The sequence below is a fragment of the Syzygium oleosum genome, unplaced genomic scaffold (genome assembly GCF_021117445.2).
Source record: "Syzygium oleosum isolate NSW1041296 unplaced genomic scaffold, Sole_v2.1 Sole_v2.03, whole genome shotgun sequence".
Taxonomy (NCBI): Eukaryota; Viridiplantae; Streptophyta; class Magnoliopsida; order Myrtales; family Myrtaceae; genus Syzygium; species Syzygium oleosum.
Genome location: NW_026607487.1, coordinates 11,185,594 through 11,199,987, shown reverse-complemented (window position 1 = coordinate 11,199,987; position 14,394 = coordinate 11,185,594). Strand labels below are relative to the sequence as shown.

At 41.6% G+C, this 14,394-nt stretch overlaps 2 protein-coding genes across 5 annotated transcripts; both read left to right on the top strand.

Annotated features, from left to right (window-relative positions):
• Window positions 1-1,552: 1,552 nt before the first annotated feature.
• On the top strand, window positions 1,553-6,937 carry LOC115670885 (protein CNGC15b). Of its 4 annotated transcripts, none has more exons than XM_056309382.1 (8): window positions 1,553-1,806; window positions 1,853-1,989; window positions 3,769-4,306; window positions 4,408-4,620; window positions 4,806-5,098; window positions 5,407-5,518; window positions 5,676-5,912; window positions 6,134-6,937. In XM_056309382.1, exons 2-8 carry the CDS (start codon window positions 1,877-1,879, stop codon window positions 6,815-6,817), a joined length of 2,190 nt encoding a protein of 729 aa, XP_056165357.1. In that variant the 5' UTR covers window positions 1,553-1,806; window positions 1,853-1,876; the 3' UTR covers window positions 6,818-6,937. The 4 variants fall into 4 exon arrangements, with proteins under 4 accessions (XP_056165357.1, XP_056165359.1, XP_056165356.1 ...); XM_056309384.1 differs by lacking the exons at window positions 1,553-1,806; window positions 1,853-1,989 and adding exons at window positions 2,032-2,886; window positions 3,522-3,616 and having other exon boundaries at window positions 4,546-4,620; XM_056309381.1 differs by lacking the exons at window positions 1,553-1,806; window positions 1,853-1,989 and adding exons at window positions 2,034-2,886; window positions 3,522-3,616.
• Window positions 6,938-9,778: 2,841 nt separating this feature from the next.
• On the top strand, window positions 9,779-14,116 carry LOC115670783 (cytokinin riboside 5'-monophosphate phosphoribohydrolase LOG1). The gene is made up of 8 exons (XM_056309256.1): window positions 9,779-9,883; window positions 9,918-10,061; window positions 10,226-10,323; window positions 10,436-10,466; window positions 11,163-11,262; window positions 12,442-12,512; window positions 13,546-13,689; window positions 13,821-14,116. Exons 2-8 carry the CDS (start codon window positions 9,951-9,953, stop codon window positions 13,911-13,913), a joined length of 648 nt encoding a protein of 215 aa, XP_056165231.1. The 5' UTR covers window positions 9,779-9,883; window positions 9,918-9,950; the 3' UTR covers window positions 13,914-14,116.
• Window positions 14,117-14,394: the final 278 nt, after the last annotated feature.

Sequence of the window (14,394 nt, the reverse complement as noted above, 5' to 3'; positions counted from 1 at the left end):
CGGCGAGAGCTCGAGCAAGTATCTTGTGTGCTTAGTACACATATTAAATCAAGCCTGGAACGTCAAATCTAATAGGACGTACTCGAAATTCATATGAGATCCGCTATTTCTGTAATCTGAATTCCAACAGTTTTTTATTATTATTTGGGGTTAAACCTGGAAACTACGAGCGATCACGGTCTTGGGTTGCTTTAATTTTCGGAGGTTAAGTTGAGATATGGGTCTTATCAACATAATTACGTAACTGATTACTTTTCATGATATATAAAAAGAGTGATGGGTTTTGTAATTGGGTCTCATACCCACATTTGTATTTGCAAAGGGGTCATCGCCAATTACATGTTTTAAGTTATATATTTACACGTTAAGTCCTGTTTATTTTTATTTTTTTTACATTTTTCGTCCTTAATACTATGTTCGGACAGCTAAAGAAAGGAGGAATCGAATTTACACACAGCAAAATGCTTACAAGCATGAACGAGCTTCTAGCAATTTTCTCGGATTATTTCAATGTCTAAAACTCACATCTCAACCTAAATCATGCCTTTGACATCACTGGTGTCTCAACTCAACTCAAACACATGTAAGTGTAGGGTCCTTAGTGCAAATACACAAAACGCTTGGCCTCCTCCGCAATTTGACTCCCATATTCATTAAAAGTTTCTACATCTCTCCTACATAAAGCAAATTCAGTAACATCTTGATTAAAAATTCAACCTTTACGAAATAACTCCGCGAGAGTCTACAGCTACAATTCAATTTAGTATAAAAACATGCCTAGTATGTTATGATAAAATGGCCTAAATTGCAATCCGAAATACATTCAATTTTATCGCATCAACCTATATATCTCTCGCGCATCCACAACTTCGTTCATATCGTTTTTACTGCACTAACGATTTGATTTTATTTCCGAAACCCCAAAAACCGGATTCGTCACTTTCCCATTATTCTCTACCTCCATCATTTCGAGATGCGTACATTATCATTACATTTTCTTTTCTTTTAGCACTACTAAATAGAAGAAAATGAAGAAAATTAGGGGACTATGAATGAGAGCAAAAACATTATTGAAGAAGCGGCGGCTGAGTGAGGAGAGGACATCATTGAATGCGGGGGTGGTCATTCGGTTTCGACTGTACAACAAAAGGAGCTGGTTCGGGCCGAGGTCTCGTTGGCTTGTCTGCTTTTTAAACCTTAAATTTTCCATCGTTCCCCAAGAAATAAATATACGAAATAACATATTAGTCCCCCTAAAATTGCGTAATTCGGGCGCTTCGTGATCGCAGATGGGCAACTATTTCAATATTCTGTAAACTGAGGGACTGATGAAGAGTCGAGGCTCTGTATGGCCAAGTAGAGGAGTTTGCTTGCGTTTTGCAAAGACTTCCCACCGCCAATCGGACGAGGACGAGGAACATTGAATTGTGGGGGGGACCCACTTGCGGCCTGGTTAGGATAACCAATCCCCACCACCAGTCAATGTCTGCATCTGTCATCCACTTCGTTCGATTCAAGGAAGAATTTCCATGCTTTCGACAGTGTTCAGACCATGCCCAGATCTCATTCACATCTGGGTGTTGTGTTAATTGCTCTGTTATTACCTGGATGCAATACAAAATGGGTTTGAGTTAGCTCCAGAGGATGAGATAATTAGAAAATCTTCGTTCGAGGTTGGTCCGGAGGGAAGTGAAAGGACGTCTACCCAGTACGAACGATAAATCCAGAAAGAGTAAAACTCTTTCTGCTCTGCTTCTGCCTTGCGATTCCCTCCCTCCCTCCCTCTCTCTCTCTCTCTCTCTCTTTGTTTTATAAGGAACATTAATGGTTTTCTAGCAAAAAAAAAAAAAAGGAACATTAATGGCGGATCATTAGAATGACAATGGACATCAACGACCAAAGGGATTGCTTCTTCTTCGAGCGGATTCAACGTGGAAACAGCAAGATTTGTCTTTTGGATATTACACTCGATGAACGGCATGTCAGACGGTTTGGACTTTGATTTCTTGCGCATATTTTCCAACGTGTTTGTTTAGAAGATGATATTATTACAATGCATTCCTCTCACATCTCATCTAGATGGTAAAAAAAAAGGAGTGTATTGACCCCCTTCCCCAATAAAAAAGCAGTCTTTTCGTGGCCAACTCATTATATCAGAAAGATAGGCCTAGTGCGGACCAAATCACAAATTATACCGGTTGATCGTAAAAATTGAAGATTTCTTAGAGTGCTCGTCCCTATGACATCTTTCTTGTTACCTGTCTTAATGACGAATTTAATGCTAAAATGTGCGTTGATTAACAAAGGAGAGATGTAACCCAGCGGAGCAAGCAGCAAGTTCTGTCACTAATGAAGGCCTGGCTCAAAGAAGTGAGCACACGTGTCAAGATTCCATAGCTATGCGTATCAAACTAAGTCAACTTTTGATCTTTGCAAAAGAAGAACGAAAGCCACGACCCAACAATTTCTTTTTCTTGTTGTCACCCGTTTCTTTGTCCTTTTTCGCATTTCTCTAGTGATTATATAATAAAAAAAACAGAGGCCAGCTTTTAAATGCTGATGGATCAGGTGCGTTGTCATTTTCTTGAAATTCCGAAATGTCTAACATAGGGGGCTGCACAACTCATGATGGGTCATGAGTGTTTGTAACAAGCGACGATCACAACGAGGGTCGGCTTCGTACTGTTTGTGAACATTGAAAGTTGATCCTCGCTTCCCATTTTGCCAAAGTTTCCACTTTTGGCATCTTCCTTCCCTCCTCCAATCTCGGAGTTGAAAAATGCCATTCCGAATTCTTTCTGAGCTGATCTATGCATTCTTAGTGAAGTTCGAGTCTGCAAGTCTGCGACTTTCATGGTGTCAGCTACTGAGAAAAGCAATACACTTGTGAGCTCTCTCTCTCTCTCTTCTCTCTCTCTCTCTCTCTCTCTCTCTCTCTCTCTCTCTCTCCAGTTCATGCTTGATAACCAGACTGAGGATTTTGAATTTTGAAGTCAATCTGGGTCTTGAATTGGTTGGCCTTGTCTTCTTTTAAAGCCCAAGTGTTTTTCCTTACTGCAAATTGGTTTCCGAGGTTTCTTGTGCAAGTTGTTGCTGTCCAAGCATCTGGGTTACTTTTCAGTCTATGTGCAAATTGCTCCTTTTCCTTTTTTTGGAGATATATAGAGTCATGGTAATGTGTGATTCATTTCAGTCTTAAAGGTTCTGCTCATTGCAAAGTTTAAGAAAGACCAAAAGTTTTCGACTTGTTGGAGTTCACATTCTAAAGTGTATATAGGTCACACGTTTTGACCTACACTCTGTCACAGAAAGGCGTTTTAAGGCTCAAAAGGTTCAGGCTTCAAGTTGGTGTATCTTTATTTTATTTCTTCACATGATTCATGGCTAAAGAAAGCCATACAAGGGCTTTTGACTCTTGTGGCTTCGAGGGCATCCCAAGTCACTTTCTTCTGATTTCACAAGTTGATAGTAGATACTCGTGAAAAAGAAAAGGATGGCTCATTGATCAGTACATATACCAGTCTTCTTGTATGATAGATTTCCGTGATCAATTGTGGCTTTCACCAAGGAACTTGTACTCAAGCACTATGGGATATGATAATTCAAGAGCTGTCAGGTTTGTCTCTTCCTAGTTCCTGAATCTATGCCAAATTCTTGCTGTTTTTTGGATTCTGAATACCATGATCATTTGATTTGCCATTTTAGTACATAGCCATTTCTTAAGTACGTTCAATCTTCAATATCTAACATTCACTCTAAACCAACCAGATTTCAAGAGGATCATCATCTAGCAAAGCTCCCTATGGTAAAAGGCGATGGAAACGTTAAACTGAACTACAAGATTAATGGGAATAAGCTATATGAACCAAAAGCCACGCCTGAGAAAACAGGGAAGTCCATGAAAGCTAAAGTGCTGCGAAGAGTGTTTTCCGAGGATTACGAGAGAGTGAAGCGAAAAATATTGGATCCTCGAGGACAAACCATTCACCGGTGGAACAAGATTTTCTTGGTGGCATCTTTGGTTTCTCTGTTTGTGGACCCCCTCTTCTTTTATTTGCCTGTAGTTTGGGAGGAACAATGCATGGAAATAGGGATACCGCTTGAAGTTGCCCTTACTATAGTAAGGTCGGTGGCCGATGTGTTTTACATGATTCAGATGTTTGTTCGGTTTCGTACAGCTTACGTTGCGCCATCTTCCCGAGTCTTCGGGAGAGGTGAACTTGTTGTTGGCTCATCACAGATTGCCTTGAGGTACTTCCGCAAGGACTTCTGGATCGATCTTATTGCTGCCTTACCACTTCCTCAGGTAAAAATCCAGAATTTCTAGTACAAGTCATTCTCTGGCATGCTGAAAACTTACTTGCGCACAATGGCTTACGGATTTTTTCATTTTTATCAATCTTTTAGGCGCTGCTATGGCTTGTTATCCCCAATCTCAAGGGTTCAACAATGACTAATACCAAAAATGTCCTCCGTTTTATCATAATTTTTCAATTTATCCCAAAACTCTTTCTTATATTCCCACTTTCATCTCAAATCGTCAAGGCCGCTGGCGTTGTCACGGAGACAGCATGGGCAGGAGCAGCTTATAATCTGATGCTTTATATGTTGGCAAGCCATGTAAGTACAGAATTACAGAGAACCTCAGAACAGTGTTTCCATATAATCTAGAGGTGATTCCAGTGGAAGGTTTAGTAGTTGATCTTCTGGACATTCATGATCTCTCGCTGCCATCTTTTACGTATCCCATTTCAATCGAGATTAATTTTAACTCTGTTAATGCTCTTCTTCCTCTTTTTAAACAGGTTTTAGGAGCTTGTTGGTACCTGTTATCAATAGAAAGACAGGAGGCATGCTGGAGAAGAGTATGCTATGATCAGAAGCCATCTTGTGAGTATGGTTTCTTCGATTGCCACAGGGCAAATGATTTCAACAGGACTGCCTGGTTCCAGTCAAGCAATGTCTCTGGCTTATGCAATCCCTCGAGTGGTTTTTATGAGTTTGGCATATATAGCGATGCGGTGACATCAGAAGTGACTGCATCTCCGTTCTTCAACAAGTACTTTTACTGCCTTTGGTGGGGCTTGAGGAATCTGAGGTAAGATAACAGGAGATTACTCTGTTTCTGGAATTAGTAGTTTGTACCAATTTTCTTCTTTATAACGGTACAAGGTTTCGTGTTTGACTATGATCAATGGACATGCTCTAACATTCTTGCCTTACCGTATACATCTGAAACTTTTCTCTATATGCTTGACTATATCTGAAATTTAAGCACTATGGTTGGAAACCACAGATAGATTTGCCAAGATGCTCTTTCTTTTTCTATATCTACATTTAGAGTCAAATATCATTCTTGTTCAACTACTGTCGAGTTCAGATGATGATCTTTGATTGCACTTGCAGTTCTTTGGGACAAAATCTCTCAACGAGCACATATGTCGGAGAAATTATTTTTGCCATAATCATTGCGACTCTAGGGCTGGTTCTCTTTGGATTGCTGATTGGAAATATGCAAGTAAGAATGAATGACTCACCATTTTTCTTCTTTCATTTCCTATATGTGTTCTTCAGTTTAAAAAAAATTTAATAACTGAACAAGTATTGAAAACGATGCAGAATGCTTCAGTTTACTTAAACAGGTAATGTTAGATACTAATGTGCTCATCTAACAGACATACCTCCAATCTACTACGGTCCGACTGGAAGAGTGGAGGATCAAGAGAACAGATACAGAACAGTGGATGCATCACAGGCAACTACCTCCGAAGCTGAAGCAATCCGTTCGAAAACATGACCAGTTCAGGTGGATTGCCACTAGAGGCGTCGATGAGGAAACTATTCTGAAAGGCCTTCCCGTGGATCTCAGGAGGGACATCAAGCGTCATCTGTGCCTCGATCTAGTTCGACGTGTAAGTCTGAAACTATCGCCACTAGGCAACTTCATTAGTCATCCATATGTGTCGTACTATGGTTCCTAATTAAGTCGACATGACAGTCGAGCTTCGATATGCCCCAACAACAAAAAATAGCTATTCTGATGTTAGTCAACTTCATTTGTGGGAAACTGATATCAATTAGGCTGCAGAATACTGATACTCATGTTTGAATTTGTTTCTTGGTGAATAAACAGGTACCGTTATTTGATCAAATGGATGAAGGAATGCTGGATGCGATCTGCGAGAGGCTGAAACCCACCTTGTGCACCGAAGGCACATTCCTAGTGCGTGAAGGCGATCCCGTCAACGAGATGCTCTTCATCATTCGAGGCCATCTTGACTCTTACACCACCAACGGCGGACGCACCGGTTTCTTCAATTCATGCTGCATTGGACCTGGCGACTTCTGCGGAGAAGAACTGCTCACGTGGGCCCTGGACCCGCGCCTGAGCGTGATCCTCCCGTCATCGACCCGGACAGTCAAATCCATATCAGAAGTTGAGGCATTTGCCCTTAGCGCGGAAGACTTGAAGTTTGTGGCATCACAGTTCCGGAGGCTGCACAGCAAGCAGCTGCGGCACAAGTTCAGGTTCTACTCGCATCATTGGCGAACATGGGCCGTTTGCTTCATACAAGCTGCATGGCGCCGGTTCAAGAAGCGGAAGGAAGTCGCCGAGCTTAAGGCTCAAGAGAGCCTCAAACAGTGTGTTAAGGCCGCCAAAAAGGTCCCGACCACCTCAGGACTGGCTTCATACGCGACTAGGCTAGCCGCAAGCACAAGGTTAGGCGGTGGGCATAGTCATTATGGCTCAGACCCAAGTGCCATTGCATCGCTACAGAAGCCAGCGGAGCCAGACTTCTCTGTTGACGAAGATTGAGCGGAGAACAAATCAATGATATATGTACATTGATTGCCTTATAAGAAGTTAACAGAAAGGGACGACATATGGTGATTCTTTCATTGATTGGGAGGAAGATATAGAAGTAAGAGATATTTACATGTTAAGAGAGACATATTGTAGCCGATGCATGTTGTAGCTAAGACAATGAAGACAGCTTGTCCTTCATTTTAAAAGTACAAGCAGAAGCTTCGGAGGCAAAATTTGCAGCAAGTGTCATTCATGGTTGACAATGGTAAGAAATGCAAATGCTAATTCTTGGAAGATCAAAGTTGTCACATAATTAATGTGCTCCTCTTTAGATCGGAGGGGTGTAGGGAAATCACAAACAACGCACAGAAAAATATCATCGGTTAGATTGATTTATTATATCAAATCAATCACATATCAAGATAAATTCAAGCCGCTAAAAACCCAAATGAGCAGTGCGACGATGACGAAGATTTTCCTGGCAAGTCCATAATCAATCTCTTGATCTAGAGTTCAAGCCCAAATGAACTGAATCATAAGAAACTTGCAAGTAGCCCGTGACTAAGTGCTGCGCACGCTTGCGTGTGTGAGAGAGAGAATCCAAAAACACGAAAAATGAAAAAAGAAGTAAAATTGCTTTGAAAGAAAAGTATATTCTATTCTATCACATGGGACATAAGCAAAGCATTAGGAATTTGGAAGTAGGTCCCTCCTTTTGAAGTGGGGGATGTAACTTGGTTAGTTATTGAAGATGTGCGGGTCCCTTTTTTGTGTTTTTTGACTAATGGCCTGTTTTTCTAAGTTCCTCAAGTGATTATTGAGAGAAAAGCATGTAGTTTAATCATCATCTTGCATCAAAAGTAAAGCTTACTCTACTTTGTTGAACGGAATATCAAAAAGGTCGTCGCAGCTCATAATTCCTCCCCTATGTGCATTATTATATGCAATTTACTAAGCTTTTCGCGCTGCTATTTTGAATCGAAAGTCTTCATCGAGGTTAACTTTTAAGCATTTTGGTGATTATGTTGACCATTCAATTGCTCAATTAACAACTGGATACGATCTGTCCATAGCTTAACCAATTGATTTCCAAGATAATGACTCTTGAGGTGAAGAAGTGGTCCCCAAACTCCATGCAATGTCTCAATTACGTGCGTTTTTCTAGCTAAAATTTGATTCCAACCTAAAATTCCAAGACCCATATGACCTGGGTTCACATGCATGATGTCGAACTAAATATATCATTTTGCGGGTACACATTTGCTTACCCTGAAATTAAGCACTCTTCTGCTCTGATGATTGAGGGTTTGATGGAGCGAAGAGAGCCGCGTACATTCTCCATAGACAAATCAAAAGTCGGTGGTCACTTTTCACTCTTTCCTATTCTTTAAATTTGATTTTGAATACAAATCAATAAACATATCCTGATGTAACGTACTCTCACATATTGCTTTCTCATGATTGAAATTGAATTGCTTTCCTGGCTATGTTTTATCTTCTTGACAGATATATCCATCGCGAGGGAATTGATTGCGCTGAGAAATGTGATGGAAGTAGAAATCTAAGGGGGCTTTGGAATGAGAAAGGTCTTGCAAAGCGATGCAAGTGGGAACATGATGGGAAGAGATTCATTCAGAGTCAAACAAAGCAACAAAGAGATTCCACTACCTTCGCAACAGGGAAAGAGCTGAATTCTTGCGAGGGAAATTCCACTTGACAACCTTCGACAGATCGCTTTCGACTGACGTCGAGAAAGCGGTAAATGCAGTGCGAGTTGTTCTTGTTGTCCCACCGAGAACATTCCCATAAAGCCGACCTTTCAGTCTTATGTGCTCTGACGATCAAAGTTGGAAAAAAGAAGAACGAAAAAATCTTTGGTGTTCGCTGTAGACCTTTGTGTGAATAGAGACGCTGTGCCCACATTTATGGAGTGCGCAAGTCTCATTCTTTCTACGCCAACTCACCTCCGTGGTAAGTGTGGATTGAGTCATTCCAGTGTCAAAAAGGGGACTGCACGATGGTGACCACATAATAAGTCCTTCCTCCTCCTTATCCAAAGAAAAGGAATCACCTCTTTAGAATGGATCAATTATTGGAAGTCCTTTGTCAAAAGGGGTCTTTGAAGCTGTTTCCAAAGTGGTTTCAAGCTCTTGATTTGAGGTATTGCAATCGAATCATTTGAGACTTGAATGTCGGGATCGGGCAATATTTCTAACCAGTCACCACCATCCCGATTCCGTCAAAGACAAGCTCACTCGATCCTACTTTGGGTTTGTGAAACGATGAAGTGCAGGTACTTTGCTGTCGATTGAATTAGTCTTAGAAATAGTAGCGATTGCACATTTCTTGAGGACGTGTATACCCCATCATTCAGTCGAGAGAATTTCAATGAGGAGTATTTTAGACCCCAAAACGAAAGCGAGGGTATAGAGAGCACATGATGAGATGGGTGTGGTTTGGTCCAATTGAGAGTGAGAAATAAAGTATGGAGGGGAGTCTCCGGTGCATGCAACGATTCTGCCAACCATGGGGTGGGTGGTTTAAGGCTTTGGGGGTGCAAGAAATGAAGATGATTCCTTATTCTCAACAATTAAAAAGAATAAAGAATCCGTCTTATTTTATTAAGTCAAGTGTCATTCTTTCGATTATAATTGATGCGGCACAGAATGAATATACTTAGAATATTTCCGATAAGTATGCTAGACATACATTTTCTAGCCCGGGGATATTTGTTCCTACTAACTTCAAATCAAATATATTGAGTCCATGTTTTCATTGTTTCAAAGGTCCGGACATGGCTGGCAAAAGTTGATTAGAGAACAATCCTAGAATCCGTGTCGAGGAATTGAAGCGGTGGAGCCCGCAAGAGATAAAACAAAGGTGGACCCTACATGCATGGCTTTGTGACTATGATTGAAGCTGCTAGTGCTAGGGTTGTGCTGATTTGCATTGCCATAAAACGAGAAGAGCCAAAGAAGAATCCTTCGTCCATCGATTTTATATACAAACTCAGCTCCTCTCATATCAGTCTCAGCCCGGGAATAGGAAAGGCTTTGCATCTTTTCATAATCACCACAGAGAGAGAGAGAGAGAGAGAGAGAGAGAGAGAGAGAGAGAGAGAGAGAGAGAGAGAGAGAGAGAGATGGAGATGAAGCAATCATCAAAGTTCAAGAGGGTATGTGTGTTCTGTGGGAGCAGCCAAGGGAAGAAGAGCAGCTATAAGGATGCTGCTATTGAGCTCGGCAAAGAACTGGTTTGCTTTGCCTCTCTCTCTATTTTTACGCTTTAGTTATATCCCTGTAGTTCTCTTCGTTTGCTTTGGTGTGGCAAGTCCTTTGCATAAGAAAGTAAATCGATATTGCGGTTCGGTCCATCAAAATGACGAGTAATGCCTTAGTTGTTTTTTCGCTGTTGAAGGTGTCGAGGAATATCGATCTAGTGTATGGAGGAGGGAGCATCGGATTGATGGGTCTTGTTTCGCAAGCCGTCTACAGCGGGGGCCGCCATGTCGTCGGGTGAGTGATCTCGTCATCGTCATCACATGAAACAGTGCTAAAAAGAAAGCGAGAATCATGAAGATAAATAGGTCAAGCTCAGCGTCAATTGATTACGTGCTTGTTTTTGCAGCGTCATTCCCAAAACTCTCATGCCTCCAGAGGTACGTATTTCTAGTATGCTACCTTTGAGAACAGTATCTTAATACATCGGTTGTCGTGCCACCAACGTAGAGTAATAACAAAGCCAATCACGGTACTCGCACGATGTGAATCCCGACAAACCTGTAACCGGTGAACAGGGATGCCAAGTCCAATCAAGTTTGGGGCCAAGCGGGGGCATGGAAGAAGCAGCAAAGAGCCTCTCCTCTCTTTTCTTGCTGGAGCCCTAGAGTACACTAGGTTCGTCCGAATCGCAGGAGACTCCATCCCTCGATTTGTACGCTTGTCCTGGTCCACGGCATTTGTCCGTCTCTGCTAGTTTTCACATGCCCCCTGGTTAGATATGCTTTCACCCTCGTACCTTCCTTGCACCCGCCTTTTGATGGCGTGAGCGTGTCCCCTCTTCGCTTTTTGTCAGTGTCCCAGTTTGGCCTCCACCCATATGAGTTCCGCACTCGCCCTTGAGGCTTGAAATCATGCGAGCCTATTCCATCTCGGCTCACGTGCATCGGGCGAATGCTGACTAGCCCCGTACAACGAGATTTTAAGAAAAGCCTGTTATTCCTTCTCTTGTGTCCGTCTCTCCCTCCGTGAGTTTTTTTCTGACAAAATGAAAAACAGGCGAAGGTGGGTTTCGATCTGCATGTTTTAAGCATGGGGATTCGTATGGTGAGAAAAAGTTGTTTGTGGTCTGGCAGATAACTGGAGAAACAGTGGGAGAAGTGAAGGCAGTCGCTGACATGCACGAGAGGAAGGCAGAGATGGCTCGACGTTCGGACGCCTTCATCGCCTTGCCTGGTTAGTAGTGCGCGCACGTAAAAATCCCCTCGAAACATGTTCATGCCTTGTACTGAATTCATTCCATTTCAACTAAGATCAGATCAGGTTTCTGACCAAGGTCCAAGGTTGGCTTGACCAATTCGGGCTTAGTTTCGACACTCGGCCCATGTTGAACCCAAGTGGTTTGGTCTGAATCTGAATTTGCAACATTCGAAACTCATACTCATGCTCACTTACCAAAAATGGGAAAAGAGCACTAAAAACCTCAAACTATATTTACTGTGACATATTTACTTCAAACTTTTTTTTACACTCAAAATCCCAAATTATGCACATAGTGACACATTTACCCTCTGTTAGGGTTCGGTTAAAAATTTCCGTTAAAACTCTGATGTGGCGCTCGCATGACGCCACATCAGAAAAAAATCATTGTTCATCGTGAGTTACTGTTCATCATCTTCTCGCTCGGCCAGAGCTCTTCCGGAGCTCGTCCGTCGCTGCTCACTACCGCCTGGACCTCCAGGAGCTTCGTCGTAGCTACCGACCATGGCGGTTGTGAGCTCGAAGCTTGGCCATGGCCGCTCCGCTCGAGCTCGAAGCTTGACCTGAGGGCGAAACTTGGCCGAAGTGGATCTTCGTCATCGTCTTCCTCTTCTTCGTCATCAAGCCAAGCTTCGAGCTCAAGTGGAGCGGCCATGGCCAAGCTTCAAGCTCGCAGCCACCATGGTCAGCAGCTATGACGAAGCTCTCGGAGGTCCAAGTGGCAGTGAGCAGCGACGGACGAGCTCTGGAAGAGCTCCGAGAAGATGATGAACAGTAACTTCGAAGATGACGAACAGTAACTCGCAATGAACAGTGACTTTTTTAAATTTTTTTAATAATATGGCGCCACGCGAGCGCCACGTCAGCACCACGTCAGAGTTTTAACAGAGATTTTTAACAAAATCCTAACGGAAGGTAAATGTGTCACAATGTGCATAGCTTGGGGTTTTTGGTGTCACAAAAAAAGTTTGAGATAAATGTATCATAATTGGCATAATTTGAGATTTTTGGTGGTCTTTTCCCCCTCGAAAAGGGAGAAAAAAGCATACTATTCTCGAGATTTATGTATGGCATATGAATCTCCATCAAACTAATGATCTAAACCGAACTAATTTGTTGGCGAAGTTGGTAAATTTGGTGTATGATTTTTACAAGGGGGTTATGGGACGATGGAGGAACTTCTGGAGGTGATAACCTGGGCCCAACTAGGCATCCATGACAAACCGGTAATTCATCTTTTTGCTTTAGTTAATTTTATTCTCCGTTTCTTTCGCGAAAAATATGATGATTCCGAAAAATATTTTCAGGGAAGTCATTTTTTAGAAAAAAATGACTATTTTTCATGTGTTTGGCCGAGATCTAAAAATGAACTAGAAAATATTTTCCGTTATTGAGTAAGAAAAATCTCATTTGATCGGAAATTGCTAACGTGGACGTCACCATCCTACATAGTACGGCCGCACTGACGTGGACAATTTTTGTAATTTTTTTAAAAATAAATCGAATTATATATTATTTATGAATTTTTCTTTTTTTTTTCCTTTTCTTTCATTTTTTTCTTTTCTTTTTCCTTCATCCTCCACCGGTCGCCGATCCTCGGCGACAGCCAGCGTCAGGCCTCAACGATTGACGAAGGAAGAAGGAAAAAGAAAAAGAAAGAAAAGAAGATAATAAAATAAAATATTAAAAAACTAGAAATGTTTTTTTTTAAAATTTGGACTCGATGGACCGGGCACGAGCGTTGAGGACCCAAGCTCGGTCTCTATATTATTGGGCCTAGTGTCCCGAGCACGGGCACCGATGTCCCAAGCCTAGCCTTAATGGACCTAGGCGGTCAGGGTCTCGAGTGTGGCCTAGATGGACCCAGGCTATGGCACTAGAGTCTCGAGCCCAACCTCAATGGACTCGGGCCTAGGCACTAGGGACCTTGCCCCGCTGCCAAGGGCCCGAGAACTAGCATTGGGGTTGTTCATGTGCCCAAGCGTAGAGTTTCTGGTTCAAGCACTAATACCAAGTCATATTTTGAAAAATAATTTCTAATTTTTTAAAGAGAAATCATTTTTCTGAATTTATGTTTTGATAGGAAAATCTTTTTCCGTTAATTTATTTTCCTAAATTATATAAACGCCGGAAAATGAGGAAAATGATTTCTCGAAAAATGTTTTTCGCGAAACAAACGGGCCCTAATTTTTTAAATTGATCTTGATTTGAAAATTTCCTCTTCTTGCATTCCTAAAATACTAAAGATAAATTTTGCAGGTGGGAATGTTGAATGTAGATGGGTACTACAACCCCTTGCTGCAGTTCATCGATAAAGCAGTGGAGGAAGGTTTCATCAGGCCCAATGCACGCCACATCATTGTATCTGCCCCTAGCGCCCGGGACTTGATCAAGAGGATGGAGGTAATTAAAAAATTTCATTAGAATTAACACTTCGATTTTTCGTAATGTTCGCTATCTTCATGCTTGGTTCACTTCCAATTAATTTTGGTTGATTCGTATTAAAGAGAAAAATTGTGGTATGAATTCTGCAGGAGTATTATCCGCGCCATGAAAGGGTGGCTTCGAAGCTAAGTTGGGAGATGGAGCAACTGGCCTACTCTGCAAATTGCGACATCTCCAGATGAACGAGAAAGAAAAAGGAAGAAAATTGGAAAAGAATGATCCTGGTGAATTAAGTAAATTAAAAGGATGACTCAAGAATTGTGGCATTCTGTACCCTCATTGTTTCTCTTGTAAATTAAAAGTTGGCCTCAAGACAATGGGCTATAATCTAGACCATGCATTTATTTAGCTGTAAATTTTTCTAATTCACTCTGAATTTGGTATAGGGAAAGAACGTAATATAAGTTTAAATGATTATTGTTTGATCATTCCTTTATTCGTTGAAGTTTCTCTTGGCGCAACATTTTGAACTACCAAGAGAAAGCAAATGGATTGCTAAGCAAACACTTAGCGTGAACTCTCCACGTGTATACCAATTGCAACTTTGGAGTTTTAATTAAGTAAACATGCAGTTTTAATTCATTTAGGAGTCGCTACTTATCTATTATGTATTGATTAGAAACCCAAGTAAAATGTAAGAGAATATTTTACATCTGCAAACTA